General features: G+C 36.0%; 2 protein-coding genes across 12 annotated transcripts in view; one reads left to right on the forward strand and one right to left on the reverse strand.

Moving 5' to 3' along the window:
* LOC127659570 (disks large homolog 3-like) overlaps positions 1–7,986 on the forward strand; it is a 179,292-nt gene extending 171,306 nt beyond the window's left edge. For 3 of the 11 annotated variants that reach the window (XM_052149442.1, XM_052149444.1, XM_052149449.1), the window contains 7 exons: positions 301–342; positions 631–681; positions 1,063–1,164; positions 1,332–1,504; positions 1,649–1,758; positions 4,855–4,946; positions 5,130–7,984. In XM_052149442.1, coding sequence (XP_052005402.1) covers positions 301–342; positions 631–681; positions 1,063–1,164; positions 1,332–1,504; positions 1,649–1,758; positions 4,855–4,946; positions 5,130–5,236 — 677 coding nt within the window. In that variant the 3' untranslated portion in view covers positions 5,237–7,984. Of the gene's footprint in view, positions 1–300; positions 343–630; positions 682–1,062; positions 1,165–1,331; positions 1,505–1,648; positions 1,759–4,854; positions 4,947–5,129 lie in introns of all 11 variants that reach the window. The other 8 variants (XM_052149446.1, XM_052149447.1, XM_052149450.1 and 5 more) reach the window with 6 other exon arrangements.
* Positions 7,987–8,300: 314 nt separating this feature from the next.
* LOC127659571 (testis-expressed protein 11-like) overlaps positions 8,301–17,389 on the reverse strand; it is a 13,343-nt gene continuing 4,254 nt past the window's right edge. The window contains exons 11-29 of the mRNA XM_052149453.1: positions 17,254–17,335; positions 17,079–17,157; positions 16,838–16,989; positions 16,626–16,711; positions 16,134–16,271; positions 15,592–15,694; positions 15,142–15,266; positions 14,949–15,034; positions 14,747–14,800; positions 14,607–14,647; positions 14,436–14,522; positions 14,250–14,320; positions 13,997–14,113; positions 12,488–12,560; positions 12,234–12,383; positions 11,239–11,347; positions 10,991–11,111; positions 10,153–10,320; positions 8,301–8,401 (exon numbers count right to left, since the gene is read on the reverse strand). Coding sequence (XP_052005413.1) covers positions 8,330–8,401; positions 10,153–10,320; positions 10,991–11,111; positions 11,239–11,347; positions 12,234–12,383; positions 12,488–12,560; positions 13,997–14,113; positions 14,250–14,320; positions 14,436–14,522; positions 14,607–14,647; positions 14,747–14,800; positions 14,949–15,034; positions 15,142–15,266; positions 15,592–15,694; positions 16,134–16,271; positions 16,626–16,711; positions 16,838–16,989; positions 17,079–17,157; positions 17,254–17,335 — 1,914 coding nt within the window. The 3' untranslated portion in view covers positions 8,301–8,329. The remainder of the gene's footprint in view (positions 8,402–10,152; positions 10,321–10,990; positions 11,112–11,238; positions 11,348–12,233; positions 12,384–12,487; positions 12,561–13,996; positions 14,114–14,249; positions 14,321–14,435; positions 14,523–14,606; positions 14,648–14,746; positions 14,801–14,948; positions 15,035–15,141; positions 15,267–15,591; positions 15,695–16,133; positions 16,272–16,625; positions 16,712–16,837; positions 16,990–17,078; positions 17,158–17,253; positions 17,336–17,389) is intronic.

Consider the following 17,389-nt stretch of genomic DNA (forward strand, 5'->3'; position numbering starts at 1 on the left):
TGGCAAGGTCATAGGAAACGCTCAGCAGAGAATCTAAGATCACTGAGGTCTTAAGAAAAGGAAATACTTCATTTCCTATTGCTGCCTCGTCATTCCATTTCCCTTCAAAGGAAATGGCAGGCATTTAAGAGCTTAAAAGTTCTCTCTTTTTTCTGTCTTCACTCAAACTTTCCTATTTTTGGCATGATAGTGTGAAAGGGTGTATATTTTTATTCTGAGTTGTGATGGATATACTATTAATTTTACATTTGCAAAAGTTTGCATTGTGACACTTGTTAACATCAAATTCTTTATCCACAGAGTGCTTGACATCCAACACCAGTGACAGCGAAAGCAGCTCCAGTAAGTGCCTCTAAACATCCATTTGCTTATGCTTAAAGCACATGCATATGACAGTCATTGCTTAACTGTCTGCTAAGGTACACTAACATCATACTTGATCGGTGTCATGACACAAAGCTGTAATCTTTATCCTTTTAAGTGCTGGAGCAAAAAAGTTTAATACGCATATGCCAAACCTCTTACACTATTATTCCAATGATAGATCAACAGGATTGTTCTTGCAGTGCATGCTGATGAATGATACCTTCAGATTTTGTATGGGTAATTTTGTCCTTTCTCGTGCTGCAGAGGGCCAAGAAGACACAATTCTATCCTATGAGCCAGTAATTCGACAGGAGAGTAAGTATTCATAATTATTTTTTTCCACTTATAATGTTAGTCAAGGTCGAAATAGGTTATATATTTTCCACCCTCTGATCCTTAGAATTAAATAGGCTTTTTATGCTACTTTACCTTTAGACTTGTATGTAAATTATCTTTGTTATGACTGTAATTTACCATTATGGGTCAAGTTACTAAATAGCAGTTATACATATGTTATAGGGGAGGAAAACTTATGTCTGTCTGTATGTATGTATACGTGGGTTATCAAACTCTTTTATATAAAAAGAACAATGAAAATTGTGTTGTGTCTTTCAGTTAAGCCAATGTAAAACAATAATTCTCAGGGTTTATAAGTTGACTATAACTGGACTAACACTGATCTGGTTTTCCTTTCAGTCCATTACACAAGGCCTGTGATTATTCTGGGTCCAATGAAGGACAGAGTTAACGATGACTTGATCTCAGAGTTTCCCCACAAGTTTGGATCCTGTGTTCCTCGTGAGTGTAATGTGAAAAGACCAACAAATTTGTCACTAGCCAGACTTACTACTTGCAGAATATGTACTTATCAAACATAAACCGTTTTACATTTTTGAGCTATTGGAACATTCATCTTTTGGGAATACTTCTCAAAAGTAAAGAAACAAATGCTAATTTTTCCTCAGATACAACTCGTCCTCGGCGAGAGAATGAGATGGACGGCCAGGACTACCACTTTGTTGGCTCAAGAGAGCAAATGGAGAAGGACATTCAGGACAACAAATTTATTGAGGCCGGCCAGTTCAATGAGAATCTGTATGGGACCAGCATCCTGTCTGTTCGGGCAGTGGCTGAAAGGGTCGGTGAAAGCTCACACTCCCTTGTGTAAACATGCCAAAGGATCTTAACTCTTGTTTAAACTTAATATATTTTTCTTGTGGTAATTTCTGTGTACAGTGCAAGTGTGACAAAGGATGAAAAAGTTTCTCTAATCCTCTTGTAGGGGAAACATTGTATCCTGGATGTGTCTGGAAATGCCATAAAGCGACTGCAGCAAGCACAACTCTATCCGATCGCCATTTTCATCAAGCCAAAATCTGTGGAGGCTCTAATGTAAATAAAATGAGTCCAGATTTTGTAAAGATCTGCAACATATTTATATTAGTGCTGTCAGTCGATTATATATTTTTTAATCGCAATTTAATCGCTTTTTGTGTGTGTGTGTGTGTGTGTAGTTAATCGTGATTAATCGCAGATTTTGAAAGTGCTGACATTTGACATTATAGTTAATTATTTCCAAAAATAATTTCCATCTTCAGAAGAAAACAAAACAATATATAATGCGTTATTTACATTTTCAAATAAAGCCTTCCACAATATAAACAGAAATGCACTAAAATAGCTCCAATTCAAATCGCATCAAACATTTCCCGAAAGCTTAAGTGGGAGTTTTTTATTGAAAGATCTAGTTCCCACAAAGGTTGCATCTTCATTGCAATGGGCATTAAATATCTTAAACTCTCCTCCTCCACAATAGTAATCTAATTTCCTACATCAGTCGTGAAGCTGCATTCATGATTCACGTCAGGGAAGCGCTGTCAGAGATTATTTTATTTAATAAGATAACCTCCGCAGCTCTATCATAGGAGAGAGCATATCAATCTACTTTAGCTTGTTAGGACATTACCGCCCATAGAATGTCTTTGGGACCACACGCATGCTAAGCTTGTAGACTCTCCTTAGTAGAAGGGCTGTGGCATGTGTCGGTGTAATGACTCTGGGCAGAGATATTACTAAGGTTCCACCCTTCACACCACTGTTTATGCTGTATAAATGATAAATGCGTTAAATCGTGATTAAGAAAAATGAACACATTAAACGTTTTAAATTAATCGCATGCGTTAACGCGTTACTTTTGACAGCTCTACTTTAATCTTGTCACATCACTTAAAGGAACATTCAATACAAGTTAAGCTCAATCAACAGCATTTATGGCATAATATTGATTACCACAAAAATGTATTTTGTCTTGTCCCTCCTTTTCTTTAAAAAAGCAAAAATCTGGTTTACAGTGAGGCACTTAAAATAGAAGCTAATGAAGCCACTCCGTAAACATTGAAATACTCACTGTTTCAAAAGTATAGCCACAAGACAAACAATATGCATCTTAACATGATTTTAGTGTGATAAAATTACTTACTAACATTTTAGTAGGCCTGTGTCAATACAGTCAAATATCACAATACTTTTTCTCACAATACAAATGTCAACTCTTAAAATGCCAAGATCACACTTTCTTTCTACTTGCAATCCCCAACAATCAGATGGGCATAAATACTTCCCATTTTCTAAAAAAAATGTCTGTGATTAGCCACTGGCTTTTTAGATTTCACTCAACAATATTTGAGTGGTATAGCAGCAAAGTTCAGCACAGAGATCTTTTCACTGTGTGCTGACAGTAAAAGTTTTGACTCTTTCTGTGTAATGTTAGTCCAAAGACAAACATTTGTTGTTTAATAATGTCTCTTTTAATATCCTTTTGAGTTCTCTACAGTCAGCTATTTATCAGAAACAAAAGAAACATTTAATTCTAATCACAAACAGCATGGATGCTGTAAATAAGCCATTCAAACAAACAAACACTGCCAAAGTTCCTGCCACATGTCTTAAAGAGACAGATATGTAGAACAAGTGCTAAAATGGTACTAAGTAAATACTTGTAAATAGTACAAATCAGTCATGTAGACAACAAACATGTAGCCATGTACTGTAGATATGCAATACAATATATTACATTTCAATACATCATGTTTATTGATGATTAATACATGGACTACATTTTACAACTTTGTTTCCACGATGACATAATTGTCAACAAACCCTTAAACGACTGTACAAATTACGATTACAGCTTAAATAATGTGAGTGCTTTTATAAACCCTTTTTAACCCTTGTGCGTCAATAAAAAAAGTTACTCAGAGGTCCTTATGTCAAAAACTGCCATAATAATATTATATAATAATAATATTATTTTCCACTTTTAATTCGTTTTTTATAACCAACATCGGTCCTGATGATAATAACTTCCAAATATTCATTTATTTTCATGATTTTAACCCTTTAAATGCCAGTTTGTTTATATAATGCCACTGTTTTTATGAAAAAATTATAATAATATATGAATTATTTTCCATATACTAAATGTTAAGGGGAAATTTTGGGGGGGATTATCACAATCTTGGATGTCAGTGATGAGCAACAATATTGATTTTGATGCATTATCATTTTTTGTAAAGTGTTAAATTTAAAAAATAACTCACTCAGTACCTTGGCGTAGAGGACAAAAATATCTGCATCAGAAGACTGCCATAAAAATATCAATTATTAATATTATTTTCCACTTTCACTGACCAACATCAGTCCTGATCATAACTACCAAATATTCATTCATTTTCAGGATTTTAATCCTTTAAACGCCAGCTTGTTTGCATAATGCCACTGTTGATTTTTACACAAAAACAAATCTCAATACACGCATACAAAACACACACTGACATCCATACCAACACACCAACATAATTTTAGCTGCATCATTTATTCAATTGGCCTGCAGTGCTCTATAATACAGCAAACAGAATATAGGAAAAAAGCATGTATTTGCTCCATAGGCTAAACATGATATAAATGGTGTCATCTGGTGGAAAAAATAATTATTATTATTTTTACATTTTGAAGCCAGGGTTCCGGATAGAATTCATGATTTTACGCTTTAATGGCACTGAGATCAAATATTGCAGTTTTAATGGATTTCAATGGAGGCATTTCTGTTCTGAAGGTCCTGAGTGTAACTATTTTGTGTACACAGTGTATTATAGATGTATTATAGGAAATGAGGTTGAAATATTCCCCCCAAAATACACACCTTTGGCAAAATGTATGCTGTTGGCATTAACACAGCCAAAATTATCGCGAAAATGAAAAAGACAAAAATGTTACAAGGTTGTTAAACCCTCCAATTCTTATTTTTAAAGAAATGGACAAGTTTAATAATTTTTTGTGGTAATCAACATTATGCTACAAATGTTGTCTATTAAGCTTCACTTGTATTGAAACCTGAATATTTCTTTAACTATACATTTCTTGCTTTTTGAATGCTTGTGCATTGTGAAATCACAATGTGTATGTAATACATTTATTTGTGTTTAACAGGGAAATGAATAAGAGGCAGACATATGAACAAGCCAATAAAGTCTTTGATAAGGCAGTGAAGCTAGAACAAGAGTTTGGCGAGTTTTTCACAGGTAACTTCCTATGTACTGTTGTAACTTCCCATTATTTGATTTCTCTAAATTGTTTTCAAAGAGATATTTTTGATATTATTTTTTTTTTTATACCAGTCCCACTGCTATTGTTTAACTGAATGATCTGCACTGTAGTATATAACTACCTGTTTACTATAACTACCTCTCTATGTCTCTCTACAGCCATAGTCCAGGGTGACTCACTAGAGGAGATTTATAATAAAATCAAGCTGATCATCGAGGAGCAGTCAGGCCCTTACATCTGGATCCCATCCACAGAGAAGCTCTGAGCTCACCGCCTCTACGGAGCCCCCGCCTGAACCCACACCCACCTGACACCTTTCCCGCCTTTCACTGATCAAGTTTTAGTGTCACCATTATGTTACCCTCAAATGGAAAAACGTCTTATCACCATAACTGTGACTGTGCACACCCCTGCATGAATTTCAGCAATTCCATTCAAGATTGGAAATGCCATTCCTAAAAAAAATTGTTCATGTAAAACAAAAAAGGGAAACCAAGGGAATCCTTTTGTGAGTTTCGAAGCAACATTGAGGAGTGGAGAGTTCAAGATATGTACCTTCGTAAATAGTGACACATCATAGAAGTTGGAACCTCTTGTAAGTTTGTTTGGTTTCCTTGTAAAAGACATTCAAGGATGCTGAGCCAAGACATACAAGGTTTTCTACTAGGACTAGATACAGATGAAGCCTGCTGATAATGCCAATCATGGAGTCACTGCTCTTGTTTATAAGTGGAGAAACTTAAAAACTGGTGGATTGGCTGCCCATTTGTTTATATGGTGCAGTCAGTGGTGAAACCTTTTGGAGGCAGAACAAAATGGAAAATGGGGTTTGAGTCTATACATTTATATTACTGAAATTACATGGAAAATAAAAATCATATGGAGAGATTTTACTACATAAGAAATTATATGGTACACATTTTACACTTCACTAGAATTGTCTACTTGGAGGGCTGTTAAATATCATTTACTTGTCTTTGGGTTTTTGTGTTATTTCTTTCTTGTGGTTTTAGCTGCTGTGTATTAAAAATGGGGGTAAAGAGGTGTAACTGGGCTCTCTGCAGCACACCAAACTGCCTTACAATTAATGAACGCTTGTGTAAATTTACTGTCAATTGTGGGGGAAATGATTCAACCTATCAGTGCTTAGTGGGAGACTCCAAACTACTTAAGTGTTATTTGTGAGTTTCCCCATCGTCCTATTGGAGGCCTAACTTGTGAGTGCAATAGACTTAAGTGTCTTACTTCTGTGAAATCAATTATGGCAGCCGTACCTCCCACCCCTCCCCTCCCCATTGGAGTTGTTGAAAAGCAGACAGCCCACTTGCACTTCCTCTGCCTGCCACGACTATATTCTCTTCAGACTGAACGGTAACAAGGTACTGTCCTGTTAGCTGCCATTAAGTGCAGCCTAAAAACGGGTAGAATCAAGACAATAATTGTATTGGATGTCCTTCTTAATATTAAAGCGTTAGAGGAGCCTACAAATTGCCAGTTTTCCCCAGAACTAAAAGATGGTTTGATTAAATATGTTGTTTGTAATGACAGCTTTTAAACAATTTTTGTTTTTTCTTTATTTCCGGGCTGATGTTTACTCCACTGTGGTGACCCTTGAGCCGAGGCGAGCTTGGCAAGCTCAGGAATCTGATGGATAAAATTTTTAGTGACAAAAGGGCAGCAATCATATTGTGATGTAGAGCGATTCATATCAGTATAGTATGAACTCAATGGGATGATATGATTCCCCAAACCCTGAGTACCCAGACTTGCTGATATATTATACTTGTGTATTCTAAATTGTTAGTCCTTTATTTTATTTTAAATATTTTCTAAGCACCATGTCTGTGGTTGCCCTTTTTGTGCTTTGGGTTCAACTGTACTCCTGAGGACCTGGAATGGGACGGCGCTGACGAATACAAAAGTACAGTACTTCCTTTGATCCCTTCACTCCATTGAGAACATAATTCTTTCTTTTTGTATTGAGGCGTCTGGATTGGACAGAAAGTTAATGAGGTTCCTGGGCCCACTCTCTCCCCCTCAAGCTCCTGTATCTGCAGGCATTTTTTTAACAGGTGTGCTCACCTGGCAAGCAGATCTGCTTAATCAGCTGTCACACCCGTGTCAAAACCAGAGTTCAGGGAATAATCGAAGGGAACAGAGCCATTTATAAACTGCTTACAGACTGTTTAACTGGTATGATAGCTGTCAAGTGTAAATACCCCCCCCAACCCCATGAGCTTCATGCATGTGTGATACAACTGGGACAAACATGTTTTATATAAATCACAAACGTCAGGTAAGTAAACTTAATTATTCTGAGATTAATTTCCATACAAATGTGCCGTAATGTTGGTATTTCTCTATAGAAAAAAATATATCTTCAGCTGCCTATCAGAAAATCTTTTAATAAGTTGGGAATCAGCTTCCTTACAATACGCCTTGTCTACTTGTGATATCTTACGGAACTTGTCTGAGTGTATAGAACAAAAACAAATGTAAAAATATATAAAAAGACATGCGGAGAGCAACCCGTAGAGTGATATTAAAGTAAACCAGGAGAATAAATTACTCATTTAGTATTGAATTGATCCTCTAAGGTGACGAGTGGAAAAACAGCTGACTGTTCAAGCCATTGATGCCAGTCAGCAGAGTCAGTAAAGCCCAAAGAATTTTAATTAATTGTACTATATTTCTAATTAAGTTGATTGAGTCGGAGCAGTTCCGTGTGTGTTAATGAGGGTCTCTGCTCCGGAGGCATGTGCGTAAAACGAGGGAAGGTGTCTGGTTTGTCTTTTTGAGTGATTATGAGTTTTCGATGTGACAGCACACCTGTGCAGTAAGTGCTTGCAAATATGAACTCTTTGATTGTACAGTAGTGTCCTCCCCATGATTACAGGTGGTACAACCAATCAGGACACAAAGAAAACCAGTCTTTTATATCCTGATCAGGAGGGAACATAGTCTTACAGATTTTTTTTGTTTTGTTTTTTTTGGACTGGACAAGATTTTATTTGTTTGGAAATAAACTATGTGACTCTGTTACATTTACAATGCATGCATTTTTACTTCTTTTCTATCACATACTGATGTAATGACCTAACAGAGGACAGATCATACAGATAATACGATGACAGGTAATAAAATTATACTGCCATTTTTTTATTTATTTCAAGTAATACTAATATATGTTTTAATCATAAAGTAGTCATTTCATTACTACGAACAGTTAAAGCAGTTTATATAATAATAGGCTCAAGAACAAAAGAAACATGTTTGTTTAAAACGTGAACAGAATTCACACTACATATTAAACACGTGTCATTAGACCTGAGATTGCCATCTGCGACTAACCCCGTCGTTATTCCTCAATAATGAGATTTTTCTTTGCTTTATCCAGCCTGTCCAACACTTCACTGTACAGATCCGCCATCTGGGAAGACACATTTCCATGCGATTTATTCACACCTCACAGCATAATTTTCTTTGACCAAAAAGTGGGAGGGGGGAATGCACATCCCACACTTCAACAACAGGTGCTGGTTCAAGGCAAAAAGTATTGAAATAAAACTGAAGTGGATAAACACACTGTTTAATTATTCTCTTTTATTAATTTAAAAACCACAGCAACATTTTTATCAGTCTGATCTTTGTCAGGCACACATCAATTATGAACTTTTATTACAAACAAACACATTGTTGTGTTCACCTGTTAATAAACAGGGTCAATTATCTCATGATCTCTCAATCTCACTTAATGAGAACAATTAATTAGAGATGAGTTCAAACGTCAGTAAAACATACATCAGTGACTCACAGGAATTAAAATGTTGCAATTTAAGTAAAAACATTTCAAACAGCAAATATCAGACACAGGTCAAAGCCAAACAAATAAAAACACCGATACAAAGTTATCCCAAAATGTCAATAAGCCACAAGAAAGGATGGATATCAAAATTCAATTTAAGACCCTTAGGATACAAAGTGTTAAGTGTATAAATATAATAAGCCTCTCTTTTCAAAAATATTTTATTAACATCACCACCTCTTCTGGGTGACTTGACATGTTCAATATCAATGTATCTAAGAGTTGAAAGATTACGTTTTTTCAAATTAAAATGAACTGCCACAGGATTATTTTGATCATATGTATGTATACTATGATGTTCCGCAATCCTTGTTTTTAAAGCATGTTGTGTTTTTCCAATATAGGTTAATCCACAAGGACATTTAATCATGTGAACAGCGTAGTACAAGTAACACCCTTGATTTTGAATTCTTTACCTGAATGAGGTTCGGAAAAAACATTAGTTTTAATGGTAAAATTACATTGGGCACAGTGACCACAACTTTAATTGCCAAATGGGATAGATGACAAAATATTTGTGGGATGGTCCATAGGCAAATCAGCTCTCACAACAAGATTATGTCAGTCAGTTCTGGCCAAATTTCTGAGATCATCCGATCCTTGTGTTAAGTGAGGCGAGGAATAAAGGAAGGCTTTCTTAGAAAAACCACAGCATTTTTCTTGTTCCCAGATTTTACAAATTTGATGAGAGAAACGTGATCGATTCAAGGTATGCAAGAAACTTTTACGTCAACATAAGGTCACTTTTGCACTGATATTCCTGGCCAAATTGAGAATAGATGCTAAGGGTGGCCGTAAAACATTCACATGCCCACAGCAAGCGATGTCCTTCATAAAGTCAATGGAGTAAGTTATTTTGAATAACTTTTTATTTTGAAAAGTTATTTTTTATACATAATTGATGTGTTGCCTTTTGATGTATGCCTGACAAAATCAGTCTTATCGAAACGTTCCTGTGGTTTTTAAATTAACAAAAGGTAATAATTAAATAGTTTGCAGATCCACTTCACTTTTATCAAGGAATCAAACACATTATTTGAATATTTTTTTTATGAATATTATCTAGTACCTTCCCTGCAAACTGACTTAATTATTGCCAAACAATAGATATAGAACTTCCCCATGCTGCTTAACCCACCACACATACTGTAGCAGTAACCAATACAGCTGATATAATTTAACTTCTAACTGAGATGACAATAAAAGCAGCTTGTACACTTGACTTCAGGCTAAGGAGAATATGAAACATGAAAATTAAATCTGTTGCCAGCTGCATGTCCCCATCCACTCTCATCTCATCCAATTCCTACTGTTACCTGAGACTGATAGCTGTCCTGCAGAGAGCCCAGGTGCCGCAGGAAGCTCATTCCCAGCCCACACCACCTTTCGGCCTCGGGGTACTGGGCTAAACTGTAGAGCAGGATTCCTGTGTTCCATGCTCGTGTCAGCAGCCACAGGATCTCCAGCTCTGGAAAGTCCTCTGGCTGTGTGAGAAGAGAAAATCTCAATTTATGACACTGTAGCAGAAAAAGAGTGACTCAGAATGATGACATATACAGTCTGGACATGGGTTAATTTACAGAACCATTTTTTACAAAAGATCATCTCTAAATAGCATTACACTTGATTTCATCATTGTTGCCTTCAGTGGTAAACCTACTGATTTAATCCAGATGATGGACTTACTAAATTGAGTGTTTTATTTCCAGTCTTAAAGAATGTTTGATTCTTGATAGCAGTAAAATACTGAGATTCAGAGGTAGTTTCTGTAGTAGTAGTTTAGTGAAACTGAACAATATAGCCTAGCTGATGATGTACTAGAAATATTTAGGTGTAAATTATATGATAATAGAAGCAAAAGTACATAATACAATTTTATATTGGTGGTGCAATAAGGTCACAATTTCCAAACAGCATCCTAATGTGAATGCAAGTTTTCTGCAACACTAGTCTGAGATAAAGGGCTCAGGCAAGATTTTCAAATTAGCATCCAAATTGGCAGGAAGGAGTTGGTGAATGGAGCATCTGCTAACTGAGGCATAACTAAAAGCCCACTGACAGAAACAGGAGATTATTTCAAAGATGGGGTTAATTGCGGGGCTGAACTGAAATAGGTGGTATGTGGCAGCTGCTGAGTCACCGTGACCAACTCACTGCGGTTGCTATGATGGAAAGAGCTTCCTCATAGTAGCTCCACACTTCCTCCAACACACGGGGCTCCACCTCAGACACACCACTAGGCAGTGACAGCTGAATTAGGCTGTGTAAACAGTTACTGAACCATACGCAAACAGGTATAAGGTGGATATAACATAAAGAACAATTTAATGTATTTTGTTGAAAAATAAAAAAAGGTAATGGTATTCTGTACCCAAAGAATCCAAATGCTTTGCTAGTCTGACCTGCAGCATGTGAGATTAGCCTGTGGGTTTTTCTTGTGCAGAGACAGGGCAATCCTCAGTGCTTTTTTACACAGCACGGGAAAATGAGCTGGTGGTTCCATTGCCAGGACTGCAGACACAAAGTCATGGACCATCAAAGTTGGTTACATCATAAGATCGTTTAAAAATCTAAATCTGTCCATTTTTATTTCATAGTCCATAAATGATTACAAGTAAAACAGGTGAGATGTACATGTCTTAAAAGCTGAAGTTTTTATCTTTTTGAAGTTAAAATACTTTCTCCTTTCCATGCCTCACAACCTGTCTACACTGGCAACGTCGAAGTGAACATTCTAAATTACGTGACGATAGCACGGACCAATCAGCTGTGAGCTTGAGTAGACATTAACAATGGTTAAATGGAAAATAACTTTATAATAATTCTTAATTTTCAAAAGGAAAGCCACTTGTATAAACACTTATTATAAAAAAAATATTGTAATGTTATTGTGGATAAAAGTGTGTATAAATGTGGTTAGCAACAAAATATTACTTAAATTAGTAGACCAGAAATTGGATTTAATGTAGCAATCAGAAGTTATTTAAATATGTAACAAACAAAATTCATGGCAAAAAGATTCAAACTTAAAACATAATGTTTTATTTCAGACAGACGGGAAAATAAAGTGTCTGGAGTAGCTCTGCAGCGAGTCATTAAGAGAACGGGGCATCCATTTACAGTCTGAACAGATGATTCTAGTGTAGACAGCTTTACTGATTAAAAGGATGTATTTGCTTTTGAAGTGTCCAGTGTAGACAGAGTGTAATTTGCAAAAACAACTATATGCAAAATATTTTGTAGATTGTTGCCCTGGAAAGTGTACACACTGTGGAGCTATCAAAACATTGCTCTTTTTGTTTTGACACAGCAACATTGACAAAACCAATTGCATGATTTGGGGGCGAGAACTCTTTGTTTAGGAAATTACACACTTCAGCTTTTTTAAGAAGTTGACCTGCAATTGTTTCCAAAACTTTGGCCTCAACGTTATCCAGCTCCAAAACTGACTCGAGCACAGATTCAAGCTTGTGATCATTTAATTTGGCCCGTGCTTCAAATTCATAGAGTAGCAATAATGTGTCTGTCGGATCTTTGGAGGAAGTGCCTAATGAGAAAAAAAACACACCAAAAGATGCCAATAATTCTTGTTGTTCAGCAGGTTTAAATTTAATTTTTTAGGAAAAAGAGAATAGAGGAGGGATGAGACACCTGATGTTTTGATAGTTCTCCACACTTCTTTACAGAGCTGTATGTGCTCTAGAGTCTGGGTCAGCAGCTCTGTCTGAAAACCACAGCAGAAGTTACACACTGCGCCCTCTTCTGGTTAAATTTTCTACCATTTCATTCAAGGCAAATCTGATACAACAGAACAGAACAGATTAGCATGCATTTAAGACAATTCAATTCCATTGTATTGGAATAAGCGCATTTCCCGGAACCCCATCTTCTGGCTACCTGTTAACTCTATCACTGTCTCTGTCCCATTAAACAACAGCAACAAGTTTTAGGATTAATTTATTTTTTAAATAAAGCAATTTGACCTGAAATTATTAGGAAATAATCCTTAATTCAATATAAATAAGAAATATTGTCTTGCTCACTAAGCAAATTATCATATTTTTAACAATGATCATTACAATCAATGCTACATGGATTAAACTACTCGAGTCATATGGATTACTTTTAAGATGGCTTTATGTCCTTTTTGGAGCTTGAAAGTTTTTCAAGTCATGCCATTGACTTGCATTGTATGAATATATTCAAATCACATCTCAATCAGAATATCTTAATTTGAGTTCCATAGAAGAAAGTAATATGAGCTTAGTAAATGATGAAAGGATTACTTTCCCCTCCTTTGTAAAAAAGAAAAACTTTTATTGATTCCATAACATTGATCATTAGGCTTTGAGTCCATGCCATGTACATTTGTTCAATTCAACCTTTCACTCAAATGATTATGCAAAAAATATGTTATGAAAAAAGTCCCCTTTATGTCTTGAAAAGCTAAACATAAACACGTTTGTTTTTGCCTAATGGTTACCGTTAAAGGTGCACTCTAGCTGAGAAAGTGAATCTGATCAAGTGAATCTGATCAAACGGCTAACCTGAGTAATTCAAATGAGCTCTTGTCGGGTGATTCATTATAAAGATCTGGCTCAAAAGAGTCATTTGTTCACAATCTGTTTTTGTTGTTGCGTACAACCAGTGAGCTCATATCATCAACAAAAAAGGTGAAAAGTGGCACGAGACACACTGGCACACTTAAGATGTATTCAGTAACTCACAAGATATCTGACGACACCGCATATGAAAGCACACATCCCGACTGTCGCCAATGGCAACTAGATTTTAAATTATTGTCTCATTCATTTATTTTTGGTCGCATTTGCGACCATTTTAGTTACTGTCCAGAGCGCTGCGTTTTAAAGCCAAGAAGATTTGTTTGGTAGCACCCTCTTCAGTTACTGTGGTTTTGTATGTGTTATTGTAAAATCAAACTAAACAACTAACTCTCGCTAGTTCTAGTTGCTGTGTTTTTTATGCTGTTTTTGTGCTTGCTTGTTTGTGTGGGGGCGGAGCTTCCAAAGGTGCACTGAAGGGAGGGGCGTATTTGTTTTGGCGGTTGAGTTCAAATATCAACTGTTTCTCAGGAATTGCTGAGTGCACCTTTAAGTCAAGAGGAAATGATAAATGATGCCGAATGAGGAAGTGATCCACCTGTTGCTCAGTGTGATCAGAGCCCCTGCAGATCTCCAGAGCAGCAGCCGCAGCCATCATCAGACATGTCTTCTGTCCCACCAACACAACTCTGTCTGAAGCACACAACTGCGACAGCTTCCCAGCCAGAAGGAAAATCACATTGTAGTCACTTTAACTACACTTGTAAGTGTACAAAAGTTTAAGCAATTAACTAAATTTAACAGCTTACTTTTTTGAGAATTATATCTAAAATAAATTTAGTTGAACTTGCCTGAAAGCAGAGAAGAAAGAAATTTCTCATCCTAACAAAACTGTGCTCACACTGGAGGGCTGAGTTCCATGCTGAGAGTTACAAGGGTGTGAAAAAGAAGACAATATTGCAACAGATACACAATCAAACAGAATCACTAAATACTAAATGCATGTCAACAACTGGAAGGGAGGAAGTATAATGCACCAATTCTCTTGAACCAGTTAGCCTTTTCTGAACGCTCGTTTACTTCCTGGCCAGGAATATGGTTGATCTGTGACACTTTCTGCAGAGCTGCAAATTCAAATTTAAATAAATCAGGACAAAGAATACACATTTATGTAAATATTATGGTTAAATGTACGGTACTATACTAACCTGTCTTTAGGTACGACAAAAGTATATCTAAGTTGGCATTCCTGTAATAACAGATTGCATCAACAAAAACTGTGGCTGTCAAATGATTTGAAATTCATTGATGAATTTTTGTCACAATCGTACAACAGTGATCTACTTACTTGTTTTCCTCACTCATGTTTTCCATTGCTGAATGAACAAGTCGTACTAAACACCTGAAAAAACAGCAAAATAAAAGACAACGATTCTCAGGCTGTTCTCTCAGCTCAAATGTGTTGATATAAACACTGATATAAGCATATATGTGCTAAAGATGAATGAGAAAGTCATAGGTCACAGATGGGGGATGAATGTAAGACTGACCTCAAGGCAGTGAGAATTTGAACAACATCTTGCGAATGTTCACACAGACTCTCAAGGGCTTTGATGGCTATTTCTTGCTGTTCATGCTGCAGTGACAAAAAAATGACTGCTGATGTACTTTTCATTATGTGGCATATTGTTGATAAATATACAGGATCAATGACAACAGAAAGATCGTACACATATGACAGACCTCCAGGGCAATTTGAGCTGCCAGGCTGAGGAGGTTTGCTGCAGCATTCTCAGTCACTAGCACTCGGTCCTCATTGTTTACTGGAGTCTGAGCCAAAGCACCAATCTCTCTCAAAGCCACCGCAGCTTATTACCAATGATCAAAATCAGACATATAGATCTTAACATATGAGCCAATAAATCAGGTACCCATAATGATACATTTTTATTTTACTGAGTGAAGAATTCCTTTTAAGGGTTCCCACACATTTTTACTAATGAATTTCAATGCCTTTTCCAGTCATTCATAATTACTGGATAACAATTATAAAAAATATTACTATTTAATAGAGATTGCTGGGGCTGATTTCCAAATATATTAGGTAAAAACCTTGGAATTAATAGATTTAAATTATTACACTTATTGCATGTGTGCTTCCATTAGTAGTAGCCATACATTAATCTCCATTACTTCTTTCTGCATTGTTCTCCAGGACAGCGATCTTGTAGATGTTGAACTGTGTGAAAATGCTGGTTGGATCAATTCTTTCTGCCTCTTCTACAGCTTCTTTGGCCTTCAAAAATAATTTGATCAATGTGACAACTTTTATAATAAACAAGTATGCAAATTCATAAAGAACTATACTAATGAAATGGTAACATTTTACAATACGGTTCAATTTGTTAACATTAGTAAATGCATTAGGTGTCATTAACTAACAATGAACAATCTATTTTTACAGGATCTTTACAAAATCTTAGTTAATGTTAATTTATAAAAATATAATTGTTCATTGTTAGTTCATAATACATTAACTTATGTTAACACATACATACAACTTACATTAAAACATTTTTTAGCATATGTTGCAACTAATATTAACCACGATTAATAAGTGCTGTAAAAGTATTGTTCATTGTTAGTTGATGTTAACTAATGTTGTTAACTAATGTTTACAAATGCAACCTTATTGTAAAGTGTCACCAATTAAATGTATCTATTTTGCCAACTACCTTCTCAAGCTGTTGCATGTGCAGGAAACAGGAGGATCGATTTCTTTGCAGTTTAGCTAGGTTCGGATCCAACTGACCTGCTTTGTAGAAACTCAGTGAGTAGTTATACCACTGCAGAGCTTCAGAGTAGTTTTTAGCCTGTGCAAGAAATCAAACATGACATTTATCACACAGAACTCAAACTAACAAGTTAACTTTATTCACTTGTTTGTGTCAAATATTCCCACACAGAATCTGTAAAAAAAAGTTGCAGTTCGTACATAGAATACGGAGGGAAAGTCTGCGGAATGCATTTATAACTGGTATTTTGGAAAATAAGTTTTAAATGGAGCTACACACTTATTGGAATTAAGTTAAGTTAATTAGATTTATTAAAAACTCTTTCAAAATGAATTATGATTAACATTTCTAGGGGAGGGAGATGCAATACATTTTGTGAATGAAGTGGCTTAAAAATTTGCAAGAAATATACAAAAAAACTATATGAAGTACTTCAAAGTTTTTGGAAGCTCTATCCCACAGAAGAAGGTGAAGAGACGATAAAATCTGTGGTGATATTTGTTTTCCAGTGTAATGTCCTGTGTAGAAAGCAAATAATTAAACACTCTTTTAATATAACAGAGACATTTTTACATTTTAAGGTTTTAGTTACTTCGCTGAGTGACATATTATTCAGTTTTTAATCCTGAACAGCACAAGAGAACCTGTGATTGCATCCTCGATCTTCTGCTTGGCCAACAGCTCTTTGTCCCTCTGCAACAGCAGCTCTATATGCAACAGTATAGCAGAGCCCACCTCAGGAAAGGACTCAAACTGCTGACACACCCTCTTCAGGAAGTCAAAGGCAAGTGTCTCCCTGAAACAACAAAATATCAGTGTTTCTATGCAGCCACAGATTTTAAAAATATACATTTGGTCTCTTTTAAGAAAGTTAAGATATTTTACCTGTCCTCTGCCACGAGCAGTCTTATTGTGCTCAAACAGACTTCCAGTGGAACCTCAGAGTCCAGTAGACATGACAGCCCTAACAAAAAGTGGGAATGTAACATGTTAAAAGTTGGCAGGCATGATCTCAATTTGCAGGGTAGAAAACATACTATCCACAAACAAATATGCTCACCAGATTTTACTGCATCATCTGGACTGCCACTCTTCACTAGGATGCGGATCTTCAAGTAGAGGCCTGATAACTGCATATTCTCCTGAGATAGAAATTAAGACATAAAACTGTATTGTGTGTGCAGAAAGTCAAAACT

This window comes from Xyrauchen texanus, chromosome 19, assembly GCF_025860055.1.
Source record: "Xyrauchen texanus isolate HMW12.3.18 chromosome 19, RBS_HiC_50CHRs, whole genome shotgun sequence".
NCBI classification, from domain to species: domain Eukaryota; kingdom Metazoa; phylum Chordata; class Actinopteri; order Cypriniformes; family Catostomidae; genus Xyrauchen; species Xyrauchen texanus.